The 27,987-nt window shown below is 41.8% G+C and overlaps 1 protein-coding gene across 3 annotated transcripts in view; it reads left to right on the plus strand.

Annotated features, from left to right (window-relative positions):
• The first annotated feature begins 12,876 nt into the window (after positions 1–12,876).
• CHN1 (chimerin 1) overlaps positions 12,877–27,987 on the plus strand; it is a 103,720-nt gene continuing 88,609 nt past the window's right edge. Inside the window, exons 1-2 of one of the 3 annotated variants that reach the window (XM_055812864.1) lie at positions 13,729–14,155; positions 14,368–14,486. In XM_055812864.1, coding sequence (XP_055668839.1) covers positions 14,384–14,486 — 103 coding nt within the window. In that variant the 5' untranslated portion in view covers positions 13,729–14,155; positions 14,368–14,383. Of the gene's footprint in view, positions 14,156–14,367; positions 14,487–27,987 lie in introns of all 3 variants that reach the window. The other 2 variants (XM_055812862.1, XM_055812861.1) reach the window with 2 other exon arrangements.

The raw sequence follows: 27,987 nt of genomic DNA on the forward strand, positions 1-27,987 counted from the left end.
GCTGGGCTGGGACGAGCTTCAGGAACGCGTGCGCTGCCGCACCGATAACTTCAGAGGAACAGGACCGCAGGTAACCAGGTTTTCCTCATCTAATTCTTGCCTATGGCTACCTTAATACATCAAAGTACAAACGTGAGCTATTACAATTCCATTTAGTACCACCGGTGGATTGCATGTAATGAATGCAAGTCTGACGGGTGTGCTCAGCTACCTGTAAGACAGAAGTTAAGGTCTATTTTTTTTTTCCCCATTGCCTAAAAAGTTCCTGTTCTTGTCTCGCTGCAAGCTAGGACTGGCGTGGTACATAAATAGTATTTCCCTCCTTTTAGCTGCATCACTTGGTTTAGACCATTACAGAATGCAAAAATACTGTCTTTGATAAATCGCTGGACTGATGGATTTTAGAAACTGAATGATTTTAAAAAGCCTACTAATTTATGTTTAAATATAAAATGTGAAATTACATCCACATCCTGTATCTAGGATTCTAATCCGGAGAAAAGGGAGACAAACAAAGAAAGAACAAGACCTTTGCATTAGCAGCAAACAAAATAAATTGCCTTTCTGCATAAACTGAGAAAATGAAATGGAGGGAAAAAAGCACAAACTGTTTGCCCCCTATTCCCTCTGAGCAAGGTGCTGTGTTTCGCTGCTCAATTATACCAGCCCTTTTCTCTGACACAAAGATGCATTGTGTGATGATCTATTTCTTAAAAATGTTTACAGTGATGTTAGGAATGTTTTGATCTCGTGTGAGGTAAGCGGTATAAACATCCTGTTACTCATAACTCTGTGTTGAGAAAGATACTCTTAAAGGTGATATAATGTATAGTACAGTCATTCCAGTTGCCTATGAAATGCCAGCAAACTTTATAGCCAGCATGGTTATGATTTCAAAACAAGCAGAAGGCTAATAGTTCAGTTTTCTTGTTTTCTGTCCTCCCTCTCAGCAGAATTGTTTTAAAGAGCTAATGATTTTTGCTGAAAAAAAAAAGAGATAATCCTTGTAAATACTGGACAGATGCTGTATATTTCACTGGATGGTAGGAACATTTTGAACACTTGATCATTTTCTTGAATATTTAATGAACCTTAAGCTATTGAATTTACAATTTATGATTTTCACATATGTGTGAATATAGAAAAGATTTCTTTATGCTGTCTCTAACAGTTTACCCAAACTTTTTAGAGCTCTGATTCTAATAGAACTTCACTCTTTTTTTTCTTCTATAAATTATGCAGCACTCTCTTGAATGCTGTGTAAGAAGATTGCTAGCCATAGATCTTTGAGCTGTTCCCTGTCACCATACAACTAGAATGCTGTTTCTGAGTTGTCAGCATAGCTGTTATGTGTCACTTGTGCCTATCATATGATACAGCATCGGCTTCCTTGGGATGGAAACATGTTATACTGACTTGGATGCTTCCCTTCTATGGTCTCTAAATCGTAAGTACCAGTTTCTTACATAAACTCTGGCCTTTTCCTTCTTCCAAAGGTCTGGCAAAGTCATTTTGTTTCAGGAAAGAAATGCATGATCTTTACCTGCTCTTGTAATTTCACGTCTAGTTTAGATTTAGTTGTTGTTTTCACCTATCGGATAAGGGCACACACCCCTCCCCTTAATGTAACTGCCCTTTATAACATCCTGCGCACCCAGACATGTTTGTAAGAGTGCATAAAATCCCGTCTAGGTAGGTCTTGTCTACCTAAGAAAATGTCACCACTTTGCCAGAGTTAGATTGTTATAAACACAAACTTCTAGAGATTGTAAATATTTGTTTTGACATGTCTGTTGATTTATTGCAGTCCACCTTATATTGCTGGAGAATAGTATTAAGCTACATAAATTTTTAAAAAGTGCATGTGTATACTTTGTAAACCAATACAAAGCCACTTAAAATTTTGCCATATACCATTTCTTAAAATATTTTACTTCAAGCAAAGCATGTTTTCTGCAATGACAACTTCAAAGGAACTTGTACCTGTTTGATGAAGAGTTGAAGATTAATTTTACTCTAGTGAAGTTAGATTCCTTCTACAATGAGGCTTTCCCGAGCAAGTATGAGAGCAGGGCCGGATTTAGCTAGCTGCTAATCACCATCAATGCTCTTTCAGTAAACATAATTTAGTCAAAGAAACTTTGAGTGGTGCACAGACCTTCTGTGCATCACGATCCAGCAATTATCTCTCTGTTTCCCTTCTAAGTCAAAATTGCATTTCTTTCTGAGGCCCGAAGTTACTCCTCAGAAGGCACCATCGTACCTAGAGCTTTACGGTAGCTTAGTCTAAGCAGGGAAGTTTTTTCCTCAATATTTTCTCAGTTTTACTCCTCAAGTGCTCAGAAATCCATGATATTAGTGTTTACGGATTATTTGAATGCTGCCATAAGCCTCCACCCTGAAAGACACTGACAGTTCATCTGTCTACCAGCAGCCATTTAGCCCCTTGTCTGCAGTTACCGCTGCTGCTGCCATTGGAGCTGAAGACCCGTAAGAGCAAGAGACCTTGGTATAAGACCTATACTTTAGATACATTGAATATACATTAAAAAACACTTGCAAGTGAAGTGTTTCTGAAGCATGTTGGTATGCAGTTTTATATTCCACAAAAAACTTGATTGTTTTTCAAAGAGCATGCTTGGAACTTTGAGGTTCTGTTCTGGAGTTTTTTGATTGTTTTTTTCTTTTAGAACTTCAGTGGGCAATGAAGTTATGTCAATATTCTGATTGCTGAATTTTGCTGCGATGAACTGTTGAACAGGCTGCTATATGCTCATAGCAGCAGTATTTATGACAATCTAATGAAAAAACACCCTCATAACATTGTGTGTATTTGCATACAGGCCAAATTAAATTCAATTACATTTATTGAAGGTGTTTTGACTTTCTGTAAGAGTTAGCTGTACTCCAGTCTCTTTTAAGAAAAAAGTTAATAGTTCACTTCTCAGTCTCCTGTTTTGCTGCAAATTAAGGGAAAATCGTCTTGCTTGGTTTTAGTCTGACATGGAGAGGCTTGCAGATGTTCAACAAGCTACCTATATATCACCCCTGGATGTGCCCAGTAGAACTTCACTGCACCTCTGGGTAAGGTACACTGTACCCTGAAAAGATTCAGAGTAGAAATGTCACCTTTTACAACACAGCTTGTACAAGCTGAAATTAAAATGAACCGGTGCAAAGTATAATATTCACAAGCAAATATTTTGAAATTATTATTTCATCATAATCAAAGTGCAACAGCTCTGTTCCTGAACGGGAGTTATTTTTTTGTACTGCAATCTGTATTAAGGGTTTATCCAAAAATAACACAGGAAATACTGCGTACAGTTATTAGAGCAAGGCATTTCTGGCAGATTTCCATGGCATGCTCAGAGTCTGTGAACTGGCCTACATTTGTCTTTCATTTAAAAATGTGGAAAAGATTCTTGGTAAGTGCTGGCTACAAAAGCTCAAAGCTCTACCTACTGAGCAGAGGGCTGAAGAGTCACAAGCTACAGTTAGACAAAGGATATTTATAAATTTGCAAGTAAAAGTGTCCTGTGTTAGTGATGTCTTGCTTATACAAGACAATGGATAATAAATTATTAACCGAATGAGGTAATTCCATTTCCTACTGTTTCCTGCTGTCTGTAACAAGTAATTTGAAACCTGGGAATTTCTAATTTCTCAGGAACAAAATGCCATCTAGTGGTAACTGCTGAATATTTTGAGGAAATACTTTTTATATTGACATAAAGTTTTCATATATTTCTTCCTGATAGTCTACATTTTACAGCACATTAAGCTCTTGAGAGAACGAGATAGAGAGGCTGCGGAGAAGTACAGCATCCCCAAGCCTGCGCCTGGGGAACTCCCTCTCTTCCTCTGCTGCCAGTCTTGGTGGTGGAGCTTTCCCCTGCTAAGGGTTCAATAAACTTCCATACATAGTTGGCAGGCTGCGCCTTGCTGTTACTTGATAATAAAATACAAAAATGTTGATTTGATCCAGTGCTGTATGGAAAGAGCTGAAAGCCACCTCTGCTTCACTGACTGTTCATCTCTCCCTCTTCTGGTGGGGGGCTTTTCCCTCTGGGTCATCATTCTCCAAGTTGCTCAGGGGAAGCCAGTCCCTCTGCTCTTCTAATGAGCTACCAGGGAATGGTATAAGCCTCTTCACAGCATAATTTGCCTACTTGACTCCTTAGAGAAAAAAAATATCAAAACTAAAATTTGGCCTTTAGAATAGGCTCCTGAAAAAGTAACTGCCATGACCTGTGTTCTGGAGTTGAATAATAGACTTTGCTTGTACAGCAAGAACAAATAATAAAACGCCCATAATTTTATTTGAATCTATTCATCAGCGTAAACTGGGGATAGGAGTCAGCAGTAACACCCTGCATGTGATTTGGGCCTACTGGTGGAGATACTCCGGCTTTATAAACAGAGCTGACGGAGGAGAGCTCTGCAGCCTCTCATCTTTCAACAGTTTTGCACTTCATTGTGATGGGCGTGGTGTTGGTGGTGTTTACAGGTCTGCTTTTTCTGTGCACTATTTGCATTTCTCCATCTACCAGTCTGTTACCCTGTTCCATTGCAAGATGCCCGCAGCAGCACTCACCACAGCTGTAATTAGACTGAAGCTGTAATTAGACTGAGGGTCTCTGAGACGTATCCTGCAGGCTGGTGCAGAAATCTAATTTGTCCTGCTGACATTATTATAGAAATCGGTGAAGACGGTTTGATGGGCTGTGAAGGAGTTTGCGGATGGATAAAGAAATCCTTCATTTTGATTCTTGTTCTGTATGCTACTTGGAGTAAACTGCAGCAGACCAAGAGTCTGATTAACAAGGGCACTCACAGCACAGCTCACCAAGAGGGTAACTTGAGAGTTGGTGCTGCTGCAGGCTCGCTGCCCCTGCTGTGATGCCAGCACTGGCACTTGTGCACTCATCTGGCCCTCTGGGATGCTGCTGCTTATCTCCCTAGGCCACGGCATCAGGCAACGGCCAGTGCAGCTGCAAAGAAAGAGGAGAAAGCAGAAACAGGACTAGAGCAGCACGGGTTTAGGTGGGAGTGAATTGTCGTGGAAGCACGTTTAGGTAAGCAGAAGGGGAGGAGTTTGGGGAGCGTTGGCAAATGCAGTCTAAAAAAATCTTCAAATCTGTCTTGTTTGTCCTAGCTAAAAATACACAAGGAAAACCCTAGATCTGGGACAACTGCTTAAAGCCAGAATAGTGGCTTCTCTGAGTAACAGCTGCGGTCTTGCAGGTGGTGTGGCTGCATCTGCCCTTCACTCTCAAGTTTTCAGAGCAGCAGGATGCTTTGTAGAGGATACAGTTCTCCACAGGCAGAAAGAAGGTGTTCTGTTGTGCGCACAGGAAATAAAGGAAATCTTTAGAGCAAATGGCCATGCAATCTAACCTTGAAATAAAGGGGAAAGAATAGTGAAAACAATCTAATTAGTAATAATCCATCTGAACTTTGCATCCACGTTTTCTGAAACTATCAAGCTAAATACAAATGTAAGTGAATGGGTATATAGTGCCTACAGAATGTTTTTCATTCCTTCAAAGAACTGGACAGAGCACAGGCAATGTTACTTCTAATGTTTGGGTTGGTTTTTTTTTTTTTAATCTTTGTATGGGTAATGATTATATGCTATAGAGGAAATTAATTTTAATGTTGTATAACATGATAATCTGGATGCTTTTGATTTTGACGCTCTCAGAGAATAAACCAACTGCATTTCTTTGTCCCATGTTCCCTTAAAGCACATTCTTAAAAATATGTCCATCTGGGAGCAGAAAGGAGAGCAGTTTTCCCTTGGTGGACCAAAGAAGCTGTTTTCTAAGAACAAGCAGCAAATTGTCAGCTGAAACTTTGCTGCAACCCACAGTGAAATGGTGAGGGCCTGGCTCCCCCTGCTCCTGCATACTGTAAGGTGTTTGCCCAAGAGCTTTGCTTAGTTGCATCTTTTCAACACATATTTCCTTGACTTACTGGAGTTTAAGAAAAAAAAAAAAAAAAAGGCAAAAAAAAGCAGCAGCTCTTTGGAAACTGCTTCCCTTATCGGTGACTTGCTGCTGCAGATAAACTGAATTCTGAAGTCATTGTATTTGCACAGGCTGAAAGCATTGGTATCATATCTCTACTGCATGTAGAAAACCACTAGGAACTGAATTTTGGAAGGATTAAACCAGGAATTAGTTTCATATATATCTATTTGATTGGGGTTTACAATTGAACTTGTGAGGCTGAATTCCAGACCTGAGGTTGGTGCGGTGATGTGCAAGTCAGATTGCAAGATCAGCTGTGTGATCTCTGCTTTTGTTTAAAATAAAGCTGCTGCGTGCACAGCTGGAAAGTCACCCAGTCTTAGTAATTGTCTCTGGCATTGCCAATTTAGGACCTGGATATCTGCTAATTTAGTTTTGCTCTGTTGAGGGGCTTTCCACGTGTCTTGGTTAACAATAAGCAAAATGTGCAGAACCAGGGGATGTAATTGTTTTATTAATAAAGAAAGGGGAAATAATAGTTTTTTCTCCTTTCCCCCCCTCCCCTCCTCCCTCAAAAAAACCAGTGACATCAGGTATAGAAAAGAGAATTTTCTCTCTGTGGGACACGTAATAAATTATGCTTTTTGGCACAGATAAAAGGCTCAGAAGGAATCAGGTAATTTTGTCCTTTCATAAGGAATCTTACTGTTGTAAACTTACAGTTCACTAAAATTATTGTGAGGCTGGCAGATCAATTAATGAATAGTGAAAATCTCAAATCCTAATTAAATCTCACTGTCACTTCCAGGATTGGTTTATCTGCTCTCCAGAAATACTTGGTTTGAATAGCTTGGTTAACAGGAAAAGCTATTGATCTCTTCAATAACACTTTAGAATCATTAAGAAGAAAAACTTTAATCTTCTTCAGCTTTCGAAATTGCTTTGGTTAATGTCATCTGTCTGTGACCCTAAAGAGCTAATGCTGGTCTTGAAAGATATTTCCAGTGTTATTCTGTGCTGCTTTTTGCACCCTGCTGCTGTTACCTGCATACTGGCAGAGTTAGCTGTTGTGAAGGAGAAAGGTACCACTAGTGCATGTGCTTCCTTGCTTGATTTGGAGGCGTTCGTATTCCCCTTCAAAAGTCTTCCTGGTGGAAGAAAACACACCTCTCTTAGAGATTTATTGAACTACAAGTTAGTTAGCTAATGCTTCGGCTACCTCAACACTTTGAGACTTGGACTTAAAAGCATCTTCAGGTCATTAAAGTTAATTCTACAAAGGTACTTAATAACTGGATTGCATATGTCTGTACAGCAGGAAATTCTCAGAACATTTCCAAAGTTCACTTCTTATTCATACAGTCCATTTTCTAAACTATCACATGAAATGCAGCTTCAAATCTGCTGCAATTTGCCTTACTAGGGCCCATAGTTCCTATGGGCACCCTTGTTCATGTAAAGCACGTTATTGAGCTTTAAAATACCCTTACGCATTTAATGTGCTCTAAAACTTAGACATTCTTTCAAAGAACCCTAGGTATCCTACAGGATGCAACTCTGAGAAGTAAGTTGCATGGGATAAGTAATACCCTCATTAAAAACGTAATTTTTGACTGGCTTCAGTAACACATACATTGGCTTCTCTAAGAATGTAGAAATCGCTGTGAGGGCTCTGGTACTAGAAAGTACTAGAAAGTCAAATAATTGCACTAGGAGCATGCAGGTTCTATATAGCACTTCAGAACTGCAGGTTTGGGTTGCTTATGAGAAGGTTTAATTTCTTTAGCAATTCTTCAAAGCCATCCAGTGGATCTGGAAGTGGATTCAGTAGATCTAAAGGCTCAAATGATTGCATGAAAACCATTGCCAGTTCTGTGGCATAGCTTATGGCTTCAGGTAGGAGCTCATCTTCTCGGGGTTAAAGACATTTTGAAAGTCAGGGCTAGAAGTATCTTGCAGATATTTTTACTTTTTTTTTTTGTTTTGATGGCTAGCTTGTTCTTATTTTTTAGTGTTTATAGATGAAATTTTACTCAGTTTATTTCTAAGACTATTTTGCCAATGGCTTGCCTTCTGCTTTTTAACTTGCAATTATCAATTTTTTTCAAATACATACAAGCACTACTTCAACTAATGCCTTGATATGTATTTCTAAGCATGGTATAAAAAGGAAATATTATGAAAGTTAAATAGAAGCTATAAGCTGCATTTTACAGCCAGTATAAACACACTTGGGTGTTTTATAGCCATTCATATTATCTCCTTTGACACTTGAGGCTTGTCCCTAGGAGACAGAAAGCAGAAACTTCCTGGAATTTCTGTAATTAGCCTGTTCATTTCACTTAATAAAACAAGCAATCAAAACCATACTGTGTTTCATACACAGGGCTCTTAAAAATGTAACTTAGAGTACATAGCTTTTACATCTGCGCAGAAGTGCAAGCAAGTTTGAAATGTCCTAGTATTTTAATAATATTATTAATAACTGATTTGCATTAGAAGTCTATGCTGATGAGATATGCTAGTAAGTATGCACACAAGCAATAAGAAAGCTCATAAAAAGGTGGGTGTTAAGGTATATTCAGACCAGCTGCAAATAAAAACACCTTTTTGCAGTTATAGTTTAGTCACTTGCCTGTTTTGATACTGCTCACTCTAAACATCACCTGGAACTTGTTGCAAGAGGAAAGCTCCAAGTGTCAATGTAAACCCCAACAGGCTGAGGAGCCACAATTCACAGCGAGCATGAGGGTGACCAGCACCTTCTTCGTGTGCTTGCACTCTCAGGAAGCTCACACCCTAACGGAAGGTAAGTCTCAGTTTGGCCAAACCTAATAATCTATATGACAGTGATTATAAAAGAAATTTGGGTAGCTGTGGGGTTTCCCTTTCCACATAGCACACTTCATTTTCTAATCCTTTCCCAGCCTCCGTCCTCAGACATGCGGGAGACAGGAAGGCCAGTCCTTCCTCCGTACAGCTGTAATGTTGCAAGTCCCTGTAAGTTTGTGTTTGAAAGTATTAGAGTTTGTCAATGTTTATTAAATTAATAATAAGGTAAAGGTGAAAGCTTGGAAGAAAATAGGAATGAGGTGGTTCTTGTCATGAAAGGCAGGGCAGGATACCTGTCAGGGAACCTAAGCCACCTAATTCAGAGGAAAAGAAGGTCTACTTCAGCAGTACCTAGCCCAGCATTTTCCATTCTCCAGCCTGCTTAGGTCAGCAGTGTCAGAGCAGAGATGTTTATGAGGGGGGCAAAGGTGGATGTTCTTGGAAAATGCTGCTGGTTTTATCTGTTGAATGGGGAAAGCTGGCTATGAAGAGCAATTTAGGTGGAGGTTTTCTTTTTAATGGAAATTACATCAAAGATTAAGATCATACGATTTTGCCAAGATACATAGATAGCATCTACTACATCCTACCCATAGTACCTGTTCATGTAATTCTCATCACATTTATGCGCGTCTCAGAAATCCAATTAAGGGGGAATCATAATGTAAAAAAAGTCCTTAAGAAGTATTTTAGAAAGGACTTTGCTCTGCAAACATAGGCGATTGAGGGCTTTTTTCCTTTGATGCAGTTCCATTTAAAAATGGCATAATCTCGTAACATCAGTCTAAGCACAGCAAACTGTTTAGACATAAGCATATAGCTTGAGCTTAGTTTTAAAATTAAGATTGTGCTCCTGTGTTGCTTCCTCGTAGACCTTGTGGCGTTCACTTCTAGAGGACCCAGAAAAAAAATCTAGCTTTTAAGGTTGTCACCTATGTCTGTTAAACACTTTTCATGACCCAGAGAGCCAAAGCAGGCATGTTAAGCCCATTTTTCATTTCACTGATGTACATCACCTACTGTGTACCTAATTGCTCCAAGTGGTTATGGGATATAGTGCAATTCCTATTAATCAGGGTAGGATGCCAAATGTGAGTGTCTAATGTGGTAGCTGTGATTTAAAACAGAAGCTATGGTGGATATGTTACACATATCTCACTTTCTTTGGCAATGATTATAAAATTCAACACACAAGTTCCTCCTAGTAACTGTTACTTTGCCACTCTGTACCCTGTCGATAGAAGGGAAAAAAAATTAATTACACCAAAGCCTACAGACTAGCATAGATCCCAGTAAAACACTGATCATGTCTGGTTTGCAAAGGTTGCTCGTAGCAGCTGTACTTGGTGCAGGGATTCTGTCTCCCTCTATGTTTGTACAGTTTTGGGTAATATTGTGTTTAAATGACATTGCCATTAATAATGAAGATCAACAGCATCCAAAAGATAAGCTCAAATGCCAGTTCTCTCATCAAAGGGAGAAAGATTATCCAAAAGACTGGTAATGTGCAATGACAATTCTGGGCTTGGTGACAGGCTTGATGTCATTTTCAAATAACTGTCATCTATATAAACATTAATTTTAACTAGCAAGCTTTGGTAGCCAGTCTTCAGACTTTTTATTGATGACTTTTAAATTAGCTAGAATAATTGAATTTATCTTACTGAACAAGTGGTAAAAATCCGCCTTGCCGTTTTCCAAGGAGTTTTGTTGCAAATACTGTGAACTCTGAACCTGCCCAGTAAAGCAGCCCTTGGCCGCCTCCCCACCTGACCCACAAACTCCCAGCAGTTACACATTAGAAGCTAAATTAAATTCTGCACGTGACAAGGCTTCCATGGTGCTGTTTTCCTGCTGTCAAGGGGATCTGTCGCAGGAAGACACTAACTGTCATAAGATGCTACCCCTATTCATCAGGTAACATCTCACTGCGTCTTCAACTTTACTGTTTCTCATTAGTACAGGACAGCCTTAATTTATGGGGTTTTTTTTCTTCACACAACATTTTATTTACTAGCTGGGAAGCTTTCTTTACAGTTGTGTATAAATCTTTAAAAATGTCAGTGATTAATTTTAAAATCTCATTTATCACTATATGATTAGTGAATTAGTTTAGGTTTGAAGAATAAATGTCAGGTAATTAGAAGCAATTTTGTACCAGACCCTCAGACAAAGGTGGAAAGGCCACTGTGGAAAACAGGCCACTGAGGAAAATGAGCCACTGCTGCTGCGGTGCTCAGCACCCAGAGTGAGGGGGCAAAAGGAAAGGCCCAAAATAAAAAAATCTCAACCACTGGAAACCAAACCAAATCCCAGTAATGAAATTTTACATGAAGAATGAAGCAGCAGTAACTGACTACAGTATTTAAAGAGCCTCGAGGCTTGGGAGACAAGGCAAGAAAGCTACTGAGGGACAATGTGCAGGCCAGAAAATAGCATGTTATGTGTATATTTCTTTTCTGGAGACTTCATTCTTGAGGTACACTGTAAATACACCCCCAAATATTCCTACCAGGTGGCAAGTATAATGGTGCTTTTCCTGTAGAATGTAGTGCTAGCAAACCAATTTTGAAAAGGGCTTTTCAAGGGCTTAAGATCCAGAGGAACAAGACACCAGGCTCATCCTCGCTGACATTTAAATCAAGGTCTTGCAAAACAATGTCCTCTTTTGTGCTCTCTCCTGCAAAAGAGCCAATGTGTGAGCTGGGGTCTCTCTGAATGAACAGCTGCTCTGGCTGAAGAGGGCCAGGCTGGGGCTTTGCTTGGTAAGCTTCAGCTCTCTTCTAATGAAATTCCCAGAGTTGCAGTTAAATCATTGTTATTGCTGGTGCACTGAGATGTTCTGGCTTGATAAGGCATTATGTAGTTTTAAGATAATGTTGTTGTTAAACAGAAATTTCCATGAGGATTTCAGGTCCATTCAATAAGCAGGGTGTGGGGGAAGGGACCTTTGCCTAGTGAACTTCAGGCTAATTTGTTTTCTGATTTGCACCTTTGATTTCTTCCTGCTGTGTTAAGGCTATCAGCCTTTGTAAAAGCCAGAGTCACCATCAGGTAAAATACTACGTAACGTGTACAGCCACTCTCCTTGCTACCCCCAGCACCTTTCTTGTGCCAGCACCCGGGAGGGCTGGTAGAGAGCTCTGGGTGTGAGCCTACTAGCGAGGCCATTCCAAAAGCTGCTGCTGTTCTCTGCAGGCTGCTGGAGCCGAGGCCAAAACAACCTCCCAAACCAAGCAAATCATCTAATCAGAAATAATGATTGAGCAAAATTTGTTTTGAAAACTCAGGTCAGCTGCAGAACTCTTCCTGGCACAGTAAAATATGACTCTAGTAACTAGCTGCAAAATGACGAACATGCTTCCCTAGGTTTTAGCCATAACTGCATTAATAGCAAAGGCACTCTTAGACAATTGGAGTGACTAAACTAATTACTCAGACTGATCTTAACAATTCTAGTATTGATAATGCCTATTATGAAAAACAGCATTAGTCTCTCTAGACAGAAAAACATTTCTAATGTAAATATGCAATTCAGTAGATAGCAATAAAGGTTTTGGAGCAGTGGAAAAGTAAAAGCTGCTGTTTAATTGAAGGAAGTTGGAGTGAAAGCTTGGAATTTAATTCCAGGAAATGTAGGAGGCAAAAAACCCTATCTGTATGAAGATCCAACTTATTACCAAAAAGCAAAGCAAAACACACTGTGCACACAAAGGTCAAATCATGTAGGCAGAATGGCAAATATTTTTTGTGTTGCTTTTTTCAAAACCCTTTTTCATCTGTTTTCAACTCTTTTAGCTGTGCAATTAAAATATTGTTTCTCAGTAGCCAGCCGCTCAATAGACTTTTGCACTTTATACATGCAAAATGAAAATGTTTTGTGAAATCAGGCCCATCATGCTAGCATTCATTTGGGAAGGAACAAAATGAAGGAAACGATCACTCTGGGATAAAATGTTTATTTTTTTCAACTTTGCACACTAAGCAAAATATATCAACATAAAACCCCATGTTTTGAAATATTTGACAGTCATAACAAAACCCCATGTTTTTCCTGTTGTATTAAGTAAGATTTAAAGATATTAAAAACTCTCTCACACAATCTCTCCCTTTTGTTCTCTACAAAAACATTAGGCTGAATTCAGAGTATGAAAACCCATGTGCCGCCAACTACATAAACCACCCATTTTTCAGACAGACCTTTATGTTTTAGCTGCCTTGTTAAAAGAAAACATATTTTATGTACTCTGTGACCCTGAGTTGCATTCCCACAACTGGAACCATTAATTGCAGTGGCTGTAGATGCAGCCTCCACACATGCCCTTGCTCTTTCAGACTGTCCTATGGCAAAAACCTTGACGCTTGCCTCCCAGAGCACACCCGCTGTGGGAGCCACCACAGGACCCCAGGCAAGGGCGGGACAGGCTGTATGATGTTCATCAAAGCACCTGCACAATCTGCCTGCCCTGGCTGACATCTCTGAAGCCTCTGCTGAAGTTTGTGGATTTGCGCAGCTGCAATGGATTAAATTTGAGTAAATAATTTGTGTGAAATGTGCTCAGGCTGGATTTGAATTCTCAGCACACACAGCTTGCAACTGAGAGACGAAGTAATACTTGAAAGTAAGAAACTACTGTTTCACTAAATGAGAAAGGTCTGGTTGCCTTGCGCATCCTGGAGAAGGTCTGCCGTGCACTAGTTAACGTCTGTTTTAAATATCTGGTTTCAGGTTAAAAATGCAAACTATAAAGGCACGATGCTGACTTTCCAATTAAATGCTTTTTGATCTAAATGTACAGTCCTGGACAGCAAAAATGCCGGCAGCCGGGCTGGCTGACATTTCTCGCACCAGAACATCTTGAGAATTCCACAGTTTTGCTCTCTTCACGCTCGCTGGCGTTTTAGCGGAAATTTTCATCTTGCTTTAAAAACGCCGATGTTTCTCACAAGACCGTTGGTTCTTCCCGCGCAGCAGGTAGGCACAGCCCCGCCGAGGCTGAGGAGGCGCAGGCCGGCCCTGCTGGGCCCTCCCCAGGCACAGCCCGCTCGGCGCCGGGGCAGCCCGGTACCCTGGGGCCGCTTTCCCCGCAGGGTCTCCTCAGCGGAGGGCAGTCGTGCGGGACGGCCCCGGCGGGTGACCGAGGGACGAACCGTGTGAGGGAGGGGACCAGGGCCGCGGCCGAGGGGGCGCCGCCGGCCGCCCCGCCTGAGGGGACGGCGCTTCCCTTTGTGCCCCGGCGGGCGGCGGGCCGGCCGCGTTGCCATGGGAACCGTCCCGGCGGCTGCGGCGGGAGGAAGGCGGGTCGTGTGGCGGCGCAAGATGGCTCCCCGAGGCGGCGGGCCGCAGCGTGAGCGCGGGCGGAGGGGGCGGGAGGGGGGAGCTCCCCGCCGCTGCCGCGCGTCCCCGTCCGCCGTCCTCTGTTCCCCCCCCCCGCGCCCTGCCCTCCCCTCCCCTCCGCCCCGGGCCGCGGCCGCCCCGCTCCGCCCCGCGGCAGCAAGTGGCAGCGGCCGCCGGTGCCGCGGGGCGCCCTGACAGCCCCGCGCCCAACTTGTGTTGCAGGCGCGCCCCGCCGCTGATGCGAGAGCTGCCGCGCCAATGCCAGCCCCGCGCCGCCCGGCCAGCCCCCGCCGCCCCCCGGGCCCGCCCCGCCGCCGCCGCGATGGCTCTGACCTTGTTCGGTGAGTAACCGCCGCCTCAGCCCGGCGGGCGCGGGGCTGCCGGCCCCCATTGTCTGCGCACGGCAGCGCCTGGGCGTGGGCGCCGGCCCGGAGGGCTGCCGCAGGCCGGGGCCCGCCGCCCCGCGCCCCGGGCGGCTGAGGAGCGCAGGGCGCCCCGCGGGCAGCCCCCGGTGCCGGGCGCGGAGCGGAGCCGGCTGCCGGCCGGCCGCGGCGGGCGGGGGCCGACAAAAGTTGCGGCGCCTCAGCCAGCCCCGCGGTCGCCCGAGGAGCTGCGCGGCCAAGGCGCGGGCGGGCGGACGGGGACCCCGCGCCCCTGGGTGCGCCGGGTGCCGGCTGCGGTGGCCGCGACCGTCTGTCGCGTTCCCGCGGCGGTGTTTAACGGCACGGGCTGGTGGAAGGACGGCTTGGGAGGTCGGGAGCGGGCTGTGCCCGGCCTGAGACAGCGCGGGGAGCCGGTGTGTGGAAACTCGAGTTTTAACTGTTGAACATGCGGGGCCTCTTAAGCGAGGGTAAAGCTTGCTTATGCTTAATATGCTTAATTTTACAGTGGGGGGCGAGGAGGGGGGGAAGCAACAGACTGCTTCTAGTAAAGGTAGGTAAATGCAACAACTCGAAAGAAAGCAGAAATTAGCATGGCTAACATCGGTACAGAATAAACAGGATAGCCGGGGTATTCCTTCTGGTAAGAGGCTTGTGCACCAGAAGTGGTTTCTAGCGAATAGGTTTAAGTGATGATTTGGAGTCTATTCATAGTGTTCAGACTGTGGATTTTACTTCCCATGTAAACAAATTGCTCTCTTTCATTCACCTCGCGATTCTTGGGCTGGTACAATTTATTAAAAGAATAAACATGTTGTTACAGCTTTTCTTAAAATTTGACACCTGCTATATTATTATGGCATATTAAGCCCCATCTAAAAACGAGTTTAGCACGTGTTGCAAGATAGTTCTCCGTCGATAACATCTATGCGGTATTTGATTTAGCTACGGTGCTGTCCCTTGAATTTGTATTTCCTGACTGAGTTTTTCAGGATGCGAAAGGTAGTAAATTGTAATTCACATTGCAGTAAACTGTCTCAGTCATTATAGGCCTGATCTTGTTATTGAGTTCATGTAAGCCCCCAGACTTCTGGAGGAGTCGGTGCAGGTAGGGGGGCCCTGCACGTTGACGGTGGCAGGGCTGGCATCCAGTTCTTCACCTTAGACCTGCAAGTCAACATGGGGTGCTCAAATGGCAGATTGTCTTTGTGAAATAGCTTCCTGTGCATATTACATTGTATATCTTTGTAATTTCAGCTTGTTAGGAAAAGGCATAGGTGGTTACCCAGGTGCTCAAGGACCACTTAACCAAAAATCAAAGTTTTAAGCTATTAAAAATACACACTTTTCTCATGGTGAGTAGTTAATGTGTCATTACAATCTTTGGCTCCAAAAATTAAGAATGTTTTAATTTCAGCTTTTAAATAAAGTGGTACTCCAAAGTCAGGAACCTGGGGGTTTTTTAAGCTTATGTGATTCTTTTTTCATTCACATGTATTTTATCTACTTAATGACATTTTCTGTTAATATAAATCTGCATTACGAAGTAAATTGAATTAGGTGGTTTTGTGTGCAATCACACCTGTTGTTAGAGGAAATGACATTGATACATGTAAAAGATAATGAGCAGAGACGATAGAGTGGGGTACCCTGCTGTGCATAGGTTTTTAAACAGTATCTTGCCAAGGGTAAAACCTAAAGATTTCGTCCTTTTAAGAAAGCACAAAGTGACGATAAAACAATGCAACATATAAGGCTAATGTGGGTCAACAAATGAATGTGGTGCCTTTCATAAATATAAAATCTTTACAGTATGTCTTAAACTACGAACGCAAGAGTATAAGTGGGAGTTCTGTAAATGCAGAAAATGTGCAATATGTTTGCAGATAAGATTGTGATTAACGTACGGTTGAGTTAGCACAGCTTACTGTATTGCCATGTGTCCTCTGAGCTGAGGTAGCTTGCCGCACTTTGTCTCTTAGTATATAACAAAGACGGACTACAATATGCTTGCTTTGAACCTGAGGAGTGTTCAGGCTTTATCCTGAATTTTGGCTGCCTTTGGATAGTCGCATATTGAGTTACTGCACCAAAGCTGACCCATAGTAACTCATTAAAAATATAACTCACAAAAGAGCATTTTTAAATTTGTTTCAATGTAAGCCCCTACCAAAGCAACACCAGCAAATCTGGAGAAAGGCAGAATTAGTCTGTCTGAATAAATGTATCTGTTTTGAGGGATTAAGCAGCTATAATTGTACTAATTTAAATTTACACTTATCTTGTACCAGTAAAACTGTTCTGAGCAAACTGATCCTGAGGGAGGTGTTTGCTTTGCTTCTGCTCATTCACATAATTTCTAGGCTGAATATTGCATATTTTTTTTCCTAACCCATAATGGTATATCACAGTGAACCAAATTTCACACATTTTAGGGCTGCTTCTAATAGGATGTGCTACAAAGTGTATAAAACTTGAGATAAATTGCCATTTCAGCTTGAGGGGGGAAATCTGCCAAGTTTGCTGGGTCCTTTTCAATTAATGTGTGTATGGATGTGAGCACAGCAAGAGAGAGGAGAGGGATGGGAAGTGTCATAACATGCTTTCTCCATGCTCTTGATACTGTTTTATGGCTATTTTGGTGCATAGTCCAAAGATTGTACTGAAAGGTGGCGGAGTGACGTGGATTCTGGAATAAAATGGACTTGTAGTTATCAGGTAGTTGAGAGGTCAAGGATGCCTTATTTTTTCTACTTGGCAGAGTGGTTGGGTTTTTCCTGTTCCTGTTGGAGGTTGCGCTTTGCTGCTGTCCTCAGAGCAGCACCATGTAGCTGCTGGAGCACTAAATGCAGTTTGCACCTTTGAGGTGGCACCTTGAGACTCTTTGGAAAGTTGGTTGGGAAAAAAAAACCAACAAACTTCTGGTGTATCAGCATCATTTTGATGCAAAAAAAAAGGCCGTTACCCTTGGACTATGTGTGTCTCCTGACTTCTTACTCATTTTCAGTTACATCTTATTGTTCAGATTATGATGCAACATCAAAGCACAAAGGAGGGAAATGTTAACACTCTTCACTTTCTCAGCCTTAGTTATTTCAAAATTTTTCTCTTCATCTTGTCATATGCTCCTAATCAGGACCTTCCAAAGTATCCTATGCTGACTGTTGGCTGTATGGAAGGTGACAGGGAGCTGCCCATATTCCCACAACACAGTTGTACATCTGACGAGTCTGTGTGTGGTGTGGGTTATGGGGGAGAGGAGGTGGTCAGCTCCACAGAGATGGAGAGGGGGAGCTGCCCCTGTTGGAAGCAATCAGAGATGGGAAAGCATGGAAGTTTTAGCTGTTACCGATCAACCATGTTGGCTACTTCAGGCAGAAGTGTTGCCCCAACAGGGTTCATAACAAAGTTACGGTGGCAGAAATGGCCTGTTGTGACCATAGGTGGTCACCCACATGTGACACAGATTTTTGTGGTACCAGTAGAAGCAGGGTTTCGGCAGTATGTTGAGTTTGTGTTCTAGTGGCCAAGCACTTCGATCTTGTACTAGGACTGCATCAGCAGAAGGCTGAAAGACAGTTAGTATTGAAAAAGTGATCCGAGAAGTGTGTATGTGGGGGGAAGCCGCCTGATCCTGTTGTTTGTTGCAAATAATAGATGTGATAAATTTTATATTGGTGAATTGCCTACCAAGAGTTGATGGGGATTTTGAAAGCGCCTTTGTTCACAAAACAGTGCCAACTTTCACACCCAGTGTGTGTAAATGTCTGGAACTTGAGCAGACATCCAATTCTAGTGCTGTTTTTTGTCCTATAGCAGATTCACATTCCCTTACAAAAGCTTATGGTGATTACAGATGTAGCCTCCTTTTTCTTTCTAACCATTTCTTCCTGCTTTCTGCAGCAGCTGGAATGGCATATTAACCACTGTCCTCTGCCATTTCAGCACAAAGTCCAGTGGCTTCATACCCAGCCTTTGTGGAACTGGGCTGACACCACTTGCCTTTTAGCAGGGAAGGAGCTGAAGGATACCCACAGGTTCTGCTCCGCTGAATCCCTGTGAGGCATAGCAGCTTCAGAGAGACAGGAAGAGCAATCAGTAACGTTTCTATGGCTAGACTTCCTAGAACCCATCTGTTAATACCCTAAGCTGTGAGATCTTTCGGTGACATGGCTGAGGTGTGTGCTGTAATTCCACTTGGATGACTCAAGTATGGGAAAGATAACAAACAATGCAGAGGAAAAAGGAAGTGTTAAGTTATCCCATCGCTACTGCTGTTTGCTTGTGTCTTTGAATGTCCTGAGACATGTTTAAAGAAAGTCAGCTTTGTACTTTGAAAGAAAAATAGTTTTATGTTACATTTTAGTGCCTGTGAGTTGTCTTTAAGTTTTATGAATTCCCTTTCTGTTCATTTGTTTGCTTATCAACTCTCTGGTGTGAACAAAGGAAGACTTTTCAAAACGGCCAGGAGAGATCTTCATGGACATATTTGTCATTAGTTATTCATGCTCTTGCTTTCTTGCCTAGAGCCTGCCAATGGATAAGAACTCACCCTCCTGAATATTGGTTAAGAGATGAGAAGTGAAGCAATTCTCTTTTAATCTTTGAAGTGCTTGCACTCTGATGAGTGGGTACAGATGAATGGGATTAGAGACAGAGCTATAGTCAGCATGACAGATAGGGTTATTTAAGGAGATGATGAACAAGGGCAGTTTTAAAAGAAATTTATAGGGAAAATATCAGATAGAAAGAAACAAGCAATACACTGCTACAGGCAGGAAGGGTAGGGACAAAGAAACCAATTATACTTCCATTTCAGGTGTCCATATATTGAAAGTGCATGCAAATATTAATTTGCCCACTTAACAGAATTCATTTCCACAGCTGTGAGCTCTGGTGTCATACTGTACAGAACTAATTTTCTATGAATCTATTTACTACTATCGGTATGAAGCAAACCTTTTGAAGCAAGTTCTTCCATACTTGAAATGCTAATTAACAAATTACTATTTTAAGTCCTATGCATCTGTGATTACTGTGCTCCATGCAAACTGTACTTACTGTCTCATGGCTGCTTTGAAAGGTAGGATATGCTAATGTTGGTACAAGCACATATTTTCTAATGTGACAGCCTTAGAAAGAAATTAAATTAATTAATTGTTCTCTAAATAAATGTTTTGCTTGCTTAGGGAAGGCTTTTAAATTTTTGAGTGCTTGGTTAGCTTAGTCACAGGTATATAGAAAGTAAATGTTCCTTTAAAAATGGCTTTCAACAGGTAATGCCCGTGGATTCTCTGCAAGATAGGAAATACTTAGAAATTATTCAGCTTATTTCTTGTGTGATGTGCAGAGCCTCCTAAGAAGACGAAGTAAGCAGATCACCTACAATTCAAGTTGTTCTGTGTGTCTTTATATGTGGCCCTGAACTATGCTTAAAACTTGTGGCTAGCTGTGACAGTAAAAGTTTACTGGCAGAGCCCTTGTAACCCTGTAAGAGTCAGTCTGTGCCAGAAGGGTGTTCTTTGAATCTATTCCTTAACTGAAGTAGGTAATGGAAGTGTTCATGGAATTGGAGCATTTATAGTAGGGCTTTTGTTGCTACAGGGAACATAAATGTGGAGTGCTGTAGGAATGGTACCCACCACTGATGCTTCTAGGCCAAAAAAAAAAAAAAAGGCGTAAAGAATTTAATTGCTCATCTTATGCTCTTGAAGCTATTTTAATAGTGAATACATACCCCACATTGCACTGCCTATGCTAGATCTTTTTCAACAGTAAAGCAGTGAATTCAGAGTGATCTTTTCCAACCCAGTTGCAGTAGGTATTCTTGAAGTGCTTAGCCCTTCCTTAAAATACTTGGGTTTCATTCAGTACTGAGTGATACAGGCTAATTTTCAAGGAGATTTAAGCATTCAACATCTACCCACAATAGGAACTTCAAATAGTCTAATTACACAAAATAATTTAGGGACATTAGTACAATGTTTGAGGGTTTTTTTAGCAAGATGTAAAAATGAAGGTGATTTCTTAAAAATGGAAGCCATGTGAGAGAGAAACTAGATCTTCCGTCTTCCATTCATGTGTCTGGGAGGCAAAGTGTCCAGGTGCTGAGAATCATAAGATTATTTTCTTCCAGGTGCTATGCTAACCTTACCTAATTTATAGAAGCTAATGAAGCAAATAAAGAGAGCAACTGTGAAAAGGTTTTGCTGGCAGTCCAATCTCAAGAAAAAGAAAGAAAAAAAAAAAAAAAACCAAACAGAAGGAAAACCTGTATAGGATCTGGGAAAAGAAGATGCATCTATTAACTAGTCAATTGCTATTAACTGATCACAACACCAGGGAAGTGATTTGAAAACTTAGAAATGACGATGAAATAACTTCAGCCATGGCTTCTCAACTTAGCATTTAGAAGTCTGCTTCATGCAGTGGCTGGCACGAAATTGTGTTTTCTATTAATTTTGAATATTGTATAAGAGTCTTAAGAAATCTGAGGTTTGACGATTGTTGCTGAAGATGGAAAGGCCAGGTCCAATTGTTTGTACAAGTAATGAATTAAGATAAGGTTTTGGAATTTTCGCCAAGAAGTTCCTCTCGCGAGATCATCAGCTCAGGCACACCATTGAAAAAATGCATCCCTTTCCTCCTTGGCATCGAGTGACCCACTATGAAGTGGAGTCAGTCTGCGTAGTACAGGATCTCATCCAATGGAATGTGAAGTGAAATACACTCTGGATCTGAGGATCCAGGAAGAGTTCTCAAGCTTTGGTGCTGCACGTTTCACATCAGCTAAGGACTGATGTTTCAGGCCTAAATCTGGGTTTTCTTCTATTTGTTTTTGACTCGTCTGATCCTTTCTGCCTTGTTGGGTTTGGGGACTTTATTCTGTTACTAACTCTCTCCAAGAGTTCTTAACTTTTTTTTAGATGTACTAGAAGATTTCCATGTGATAGAAAGCATGTCTTAGTGTCAAGAATGTGTTTATATACAGTGGCAGCACTGTAGTTATGAGTTAGATACTACTTTAATCAGTAAACTCAAGGCATAAACCTAGTACAAGCCTTTTGGAAGACTGTGTTATTTTTGCCAAATGAAAGCACGTTAATCGGGATGCTCCAAGAGTGCAGGCAGGCATAGGTGACCTCTCGCAGTGTAACAGTCAGCCAGCAATGCATTGTTAGACAAGGCTTTCTCCGTTTTCTGAAACTGGGTCTTAGGAGCTGCATCTCAGGCTATTTAGCTGCTCCACCTTGTGGACAGAGATCGTTCGGTTCTGCAGCAACGTGTCTTCAGACAGAATGGAATAAAACAGAGCCAGGACCTGCCTCAGGGGCTCTTTTGTAGTTATTAACAGAATATGAGATGCTTCCTGCTTCCTTGTAAAAACATAAAGTGTCCTAGTTGTCATTTCAGTGGGGTGGATTGTATCTGCCTTGTATGTCTTCATAAATGATGGCAGAAAATAAAAAACCCTCTATATTTTGCTTTTTTTTGATTCTGTCTTGAAACAAGGAAAAGTGTAATTTAAAATCACTGAGATATTTGGTCTTCTGAAGCATTTAACAATACAGCTAGGACTTCATAATTTCATGGCATCTGGGCCTCAAGCACCCTCGCTAGCCAGACCCAAGAAGTTGCTGAGAAGAGTTCCTGCAGTTCTTCACGGGTTTAGCTGTACGGTGGGTTAGTGGGTCAATGTCCTGGTTCTAGTCAGGGGGAAGGGCATTGATCACACCCAGCTGGGAAGCCAGCAGTATCTACTGCGTGTGCAACAGCCCTGTGAATGTGAGAGAGCTGATTGGCATATGACATTTCCAGCACTCAAAATTTTCATCTTCTGTCTGAACGAAAAACGTGATGTTCCTGAAGTGATTTCAGTTACTGGAAAATATGTTCATAAAATCCTGTTTATTCTTGTGGGAGTCTGATTTCCATGGTATATTTTGATACATTTGTCCCCAGATTTTTTTTTTTTTTTTGACTTTGTTAGCAGTTCTGTGATAAGCATCATAGGGAAACTGTCAGGGGTGGTTGGCTTTTGGTTAAAAATTTTGTTTATTGCTGATAGAATGTGGTCTGTTTTTTCACATGACTAAATCTTAGTCTCCTGGAAGAATGTATTAGGAAAACTGTATCCCCAGGTTGCGGACCACTGTTGTAGTTACAAGCTGGACCTTGCTGCACTTTTGGTCTTGGTCATCTCTGTGAAGAAGCCCAGTCACATCCATTTTTGGTGCAGATGACAGGATCTGACACTGTTGAATACATCACGTGGTTGGGGCTGGATGTTCCTGATGCTGATGGGAAGTGGTAGTTCCCTCTCTGCTGCACTCCTCCTCTCCATCTCCTTCCTGCTTCCTTTGTTGCAAGAGCAGCTGCTTATAGGTAGCCTTGCCATTTAAGAAGCTGAAATAAAAACATTGTTTCTGACCTTGATCAGAAACTGAATGTCCTGGAACAGCTTGCTTGTGGGAAATTCCTACTCCAGAAGTAAAGGTAAAACAATATTTCCTAAATACTGGAATTTTGTTGCCCACTGCATGGTGGTCTGCTACCATGGCTAGCAGAGCCACAACTGCAACCATTTAAATTATATAGCAAGCATGATAGAGCAGCATGTAGTAAAGCCTTTGAGTACTGCTGCAGCAGTAGAGAAGAAGGTATGGAATTATTCCTCATGCAGAATAAATGGGGGACTGTGAAAAATGGAGTAATAGTACAGTTCTGAAAAGCAAACCCAGTGCTTTAGTGTAGTACCTTGCTGCCACATTGGCCGGGTACAAGTCAGTCTCCTCAATACTGAATTAGTATCTGATACATATACAATCCAGAGCAGACTATAAAAGTTGCTGATAATTATTTGGTAGGGCGAGTCTTCCATACTTTTTTATTTGCACTTTATGGTTTCCATATGAATCTGGACACAATGCTTCAGTGCAGTCTTGGATCATTTTTCATTAAAACACAAAACAACAAAAAACCCAAACCAACAGAAACACACACCAAAAAAAAAAACCAAACCAAAACCAATAACAAACCCCAGAAAAACCCCAAACAGGATATAGTTCTTTCTCACCTCTGCCTTACTGGCTAAACATGCACACACAGGTGTTATCGTCCAATAAAGAAAGCATGATTTTGACACAGCAGTTAATTGTACTGATTTCCTTTTCAGGTTTTTTCAAACAGTATATTTATAAGTGGGACTTGACAGTGTTGAAAAAATCTTCACTGGTTTAATAGAAGCAGAGAAGTATTTAAAAATAAAATAGTGATCCTTCTGGTGAGAAAACGTTCAGAAACTTTGGCATATTATTTCAATATCAGAGTTTACATGGTAAAGGTATTACGTCAGGTACTTTTTTATTGAGTTTGTACATAACAAAGTAAATATTTGCAAGTATGTGAAGGAAAATTACCATCCTAAAAACAGAAGAGGAGGAGGTAACATCACAGAGTGTTTCCAACGGTGAGTTCATATGCGTATGGCTGTGCTATTTGCTTTATTGTGGTTTTGGGGGAGCTTCTGGCTGCACTGCATATCTGCCCATTCCACATCATGTCAAAGCAAGCTGTGGTCACAGCATCCCTGTCTGCCCCTCCTCAATGGCAGACCGGCAGGTTCATCAGTAACTGAGTGGAGCATCTCTTACTCCTTAGCTTTTATTGAAAGTGCACTGTGTTAAGAAGATATCCTTGACTCCCAGATGCACCTCCAACCATATCAGACCAAAGCAAGATGATAATTTTGTCCTAACTAGCTCTTCTGCAGGTTCAGAGTTTGCAGGAGGTGAAATGTAGCCCCTGTGTCACTGCTGTCCTGAAGCATGGTGAGCCCTGGGGTGGGACAGATTATGCTGTGCTCCTGGGATGGTAACTCGCAGGGATGCCTCCAAAAAGCCTCTGAGATGAGTGAGTCTAAGGGAGAGCTCACACTGGCTAACTCAGCTGCTAAGCTTGTTGGCATTTTTTTCCACTTAGTAGAAAGGTCTGTGAGAAGCAGGAAGAGCTTTTTTCTGCTTCTTAAATGCTTTGTTGATGGGGTAGCTCTTCTGTTAGTCATGACTCTTAAATATAAAGACTCTGCCTTTTTTGGAAGGCATCTTTCTTCTCACGTTGCTGTGCAAGAGCAGCCATGGAAGACACAGACAGGGCTTGCTGTGTCTCAGAGCTGTATTAGCATTTGCCCTTATTTCTGTACATAAATCCTTTGTATTTCTCAATTGTGTCTGACAATTGCTAGCAGCATTCTGGGAGTGTCTGTATTTGTTTTCCCATGCTGCCAATTGCCATGATAGGGTTCTTTTTATAAAGCCAAAGTGGAGCTAAAGACACCAAAAGAGCTGTTACCTAGAGAGGCAATGCTGGCTGGGGGTTTATTGAGTTAGGGAGACTTGGGAATAGAGATACTGATCTTTGAGCTGTAGGGTGATCTCATCTACCTGGACTTCCGCTTCTTTCACCAGCAACTGTTCCTATTTTCTGTTGAGGCATCTTGTTCTTTAGGACAAAGTCTGTTTTTCACTTGTGGACAGTCCCATGGGATCTCAGTTTCAGTAAGGATGCATCAATATTCCAGAAATGCAGCTGATAATTGTTGAAAACCTCCTGTTTAACATGGTGCCACGATAAAGTGAGAGGTAATAAACCCACATTTCCATTATTTGCAGAGCTATTTGTCTTTCTTCTAATTAGTGGAAAAAAGGAGGAAGAACTTCAAAACAGAGACAAGAAAACCATCTGAATTAATTTTCTTGAGGGGGAAAGAAACGTATGGAGTTGCCCAGAAAAGGACTTGGAGGTTATCTCTGAGCATTGATCATATTGAGCTTTCCAGACAGCTCTCCTGTTCCCTCTGGGCGGCGATAAACCTTTGAGCTCAGCTCTCCTTTCAGCAGCCTGTTCCCAGCTCCACTGCTCTGCTTTCATCCACCCAAACGCAGAGGAAACAGGACAAACTGGGGGCCCATGCAGAAAACCTGTGCTTGCAGAGCTGCTAAACCACATTCAAGATGATTGATTGGCTGCTGTTCCAGCCCCACTTTGCATTGGGTGGTGCAAAAGAGGACCCAGAGCACAACTTCTCCACGGACTGGACCTCACACCTGCTCGTTCTCCTTTTCCTTGTTCCTGCCTAGTGCAGCAGGTGAACTTGCTGAGGAGGAAGAGAGTTATGAAAAAGATGGATTTAATGCTGTAAACTGGGTGAGGCTGATTGGTAAATACCTTTTGCTGTAGTTATCTGACTGCACTTGTAATATTGAGCCATGGAATTGCCAAAAAGGAATGTGAAGTTTTCCGCTTTTCTACCTGGAACATCCTACCTTGGGCCGTTGGAGGCCTCTTGGATGTTTTGTAGGAGAACAGGAAGAGGTAAGGAATGACACTTGCAGCTTTCAGACTGGGGAAAAGCTCGCAGCAACTGCAAAATTACTTTTGGTGTAAAATCTTAATTCCAATTCAAGAAAAGGCATCCCACCATGTTGTGTTCATTTCCCTTTCCCTGACACTGCCAATAATGTTTTTAGGAGTTTCCTTCGTGACACTGTACAACGATCATGGTTCCTGGCAAGGGTACTTGGTAGTCTGTCCTCCTTCCAGCCATGAGCGTTGATGTATATTGCATCTGTTCTGGAAATATGGACGTAAATACAAGCCATATTTTTGCATGAGCAATGGTGTGTATTATTGACGACTGTTTAAGAAAATGAAAAATCTGTTTGTAATAAGTATCGTAATAGGTTTGTTATAACTCTGATGGTCTGAGAATTTAAATTGGTCAAGTTTGGGGGAAGGAAAGGCAACAGCTTCTATTAGACCATCTGACACAGAGGGAGATGTGCTTTGGAACATGTGAGTCCATCTTGAGGCCAGTTATAACAGCAGTCAGAAATCAGATCTGCTCTTAATTTTCTCCAGGTGACTGGTTTTTGCCTGAGCTGCTCATGGGTGGGTTTGTTTTGTTTTGTTTTTCCTTCAGAAGGCTAATGAGTGCACAGCAGCTATCTTGGTCTAAAATGCAAGGGAGGACAAGTTCTCAGCAGATTTTTACCGATGTATAAGGAGGAAGGGTAAATGTTGTGCTCTTTCGTGGTTCAGCTTTTGGTAAAACCACAATGCTCTATTTAAAAGTGGATTTTAATGACAGAAAGTGAACATAAGTTCATTATCTCAGTGCTGTGTGTGGAAAAAAAAAATAAAAGCAACCAAGTGAATGGTGATAAAACACGCCTCCCCGTTCAGCAATTTAGGGCATTATGCAATGGATAGAGGGGCTGCATTTCAAACATGCCTGAAAACTCATCCTTTATTTAGGGTCTCTTCTGCTCAACCTTGACTAGACAGACTTCTTATTCAGGGAAAGGGATTAATTTACAGCTAGAAGACACCTTTATGCCATATGATACTGTTCTTTTTTGTTATTAGGGTGACTGCTCAGAACATTTGTGTAATCCAGTTCCAATCAATATTCCCTGTTGGATACATTAGAGGAGTCAAGACAAAAATGTATTTTTGTGAATGCCTTGCGGCTGTGGCTATAACAGTTGTCACTGGCTTAAAGTTACATTAAAACTGATGTGCCCTTGTTGGTATTATTAATTTGGAAGAAGTAAAACAAGTGATGGGAAATGAGCTCAGTCTTTGTGCAGGCAGACTTTTAAAACAGAAGACAAAGAAGGATTTGTGGAAAGAAAAAATAGGAAAGGAAACATCGAGGGGTAAATGTTTTCTCCTATATTATCCCTCGCCATGGTTGAAATGAGAGCAGTGTAAGAGCAATAGCCTTGGCAGGTATTTCTCCTGGCTGCCAAGCAGATTTCACTGACCGTGATCAAAATATTTTCTCCAATAAAAACCAGTCTGCATTTAAATCAGGGAAGTTTGATTACAGTGTTCAGGCTTGTGTTGCCTGATGTTATTCTGAATTCCTCCAAGGCTTTACTGTACTGATATAGAAGATACTTGGACAAATCATCTGTCAAATATAAAAGATGTGATTCATCCAATAAAGGCATATTTCTATCAGTTTTGAACTTGCAAAATTAGTTTGCAGAAGACCTTTCAAATAGCCCTTAGGGGGAGAATACAATACTGCCTAACTCATTGATCTAGCACTTTGGGGCCTCAGCCAGCCAGTCAGTTTTGCCACAGTGAGTTTAAAAAAAAAAATAATTGACAGGCTGGTTTTCTTTGAAATAGATAAATTAAAGAGGCATTTTTGATTTTTGACATTTTCAGTTGGAAGTTGTTTACTGTGTAAACCAGACATTCCAGGATACCTGTAAGTCTGTAGAGCTACCATAACTCCTGTAGCAATGTAAATCAGAGGGCTACAGATAGCTGGTGGCCTGACTCTGTTGTACCTACAGCTAGCCTGCAGAGCCATGTCAGGCAGCAGTTCCCATCGTGTCTGTCTTTTCTCAAGATGAAGAGATGGTGTCCCTAGAAATGCTGAAAATTG

This window comes from Falco peregrinus, chromosome 8, assembly GCF_023634155.1.
Source record: "Falco peregrinus isolate bFalPer1 chromosome 8, bFalPer1.pri, whole genome shotgun sequence".
In the NCBI taxonomy this organism is placed as follows: Eukaryota; Metazoa; Chordata; class Aves; order Falconiformes; family Falconidae; genus Falco; species Falco peregrinus.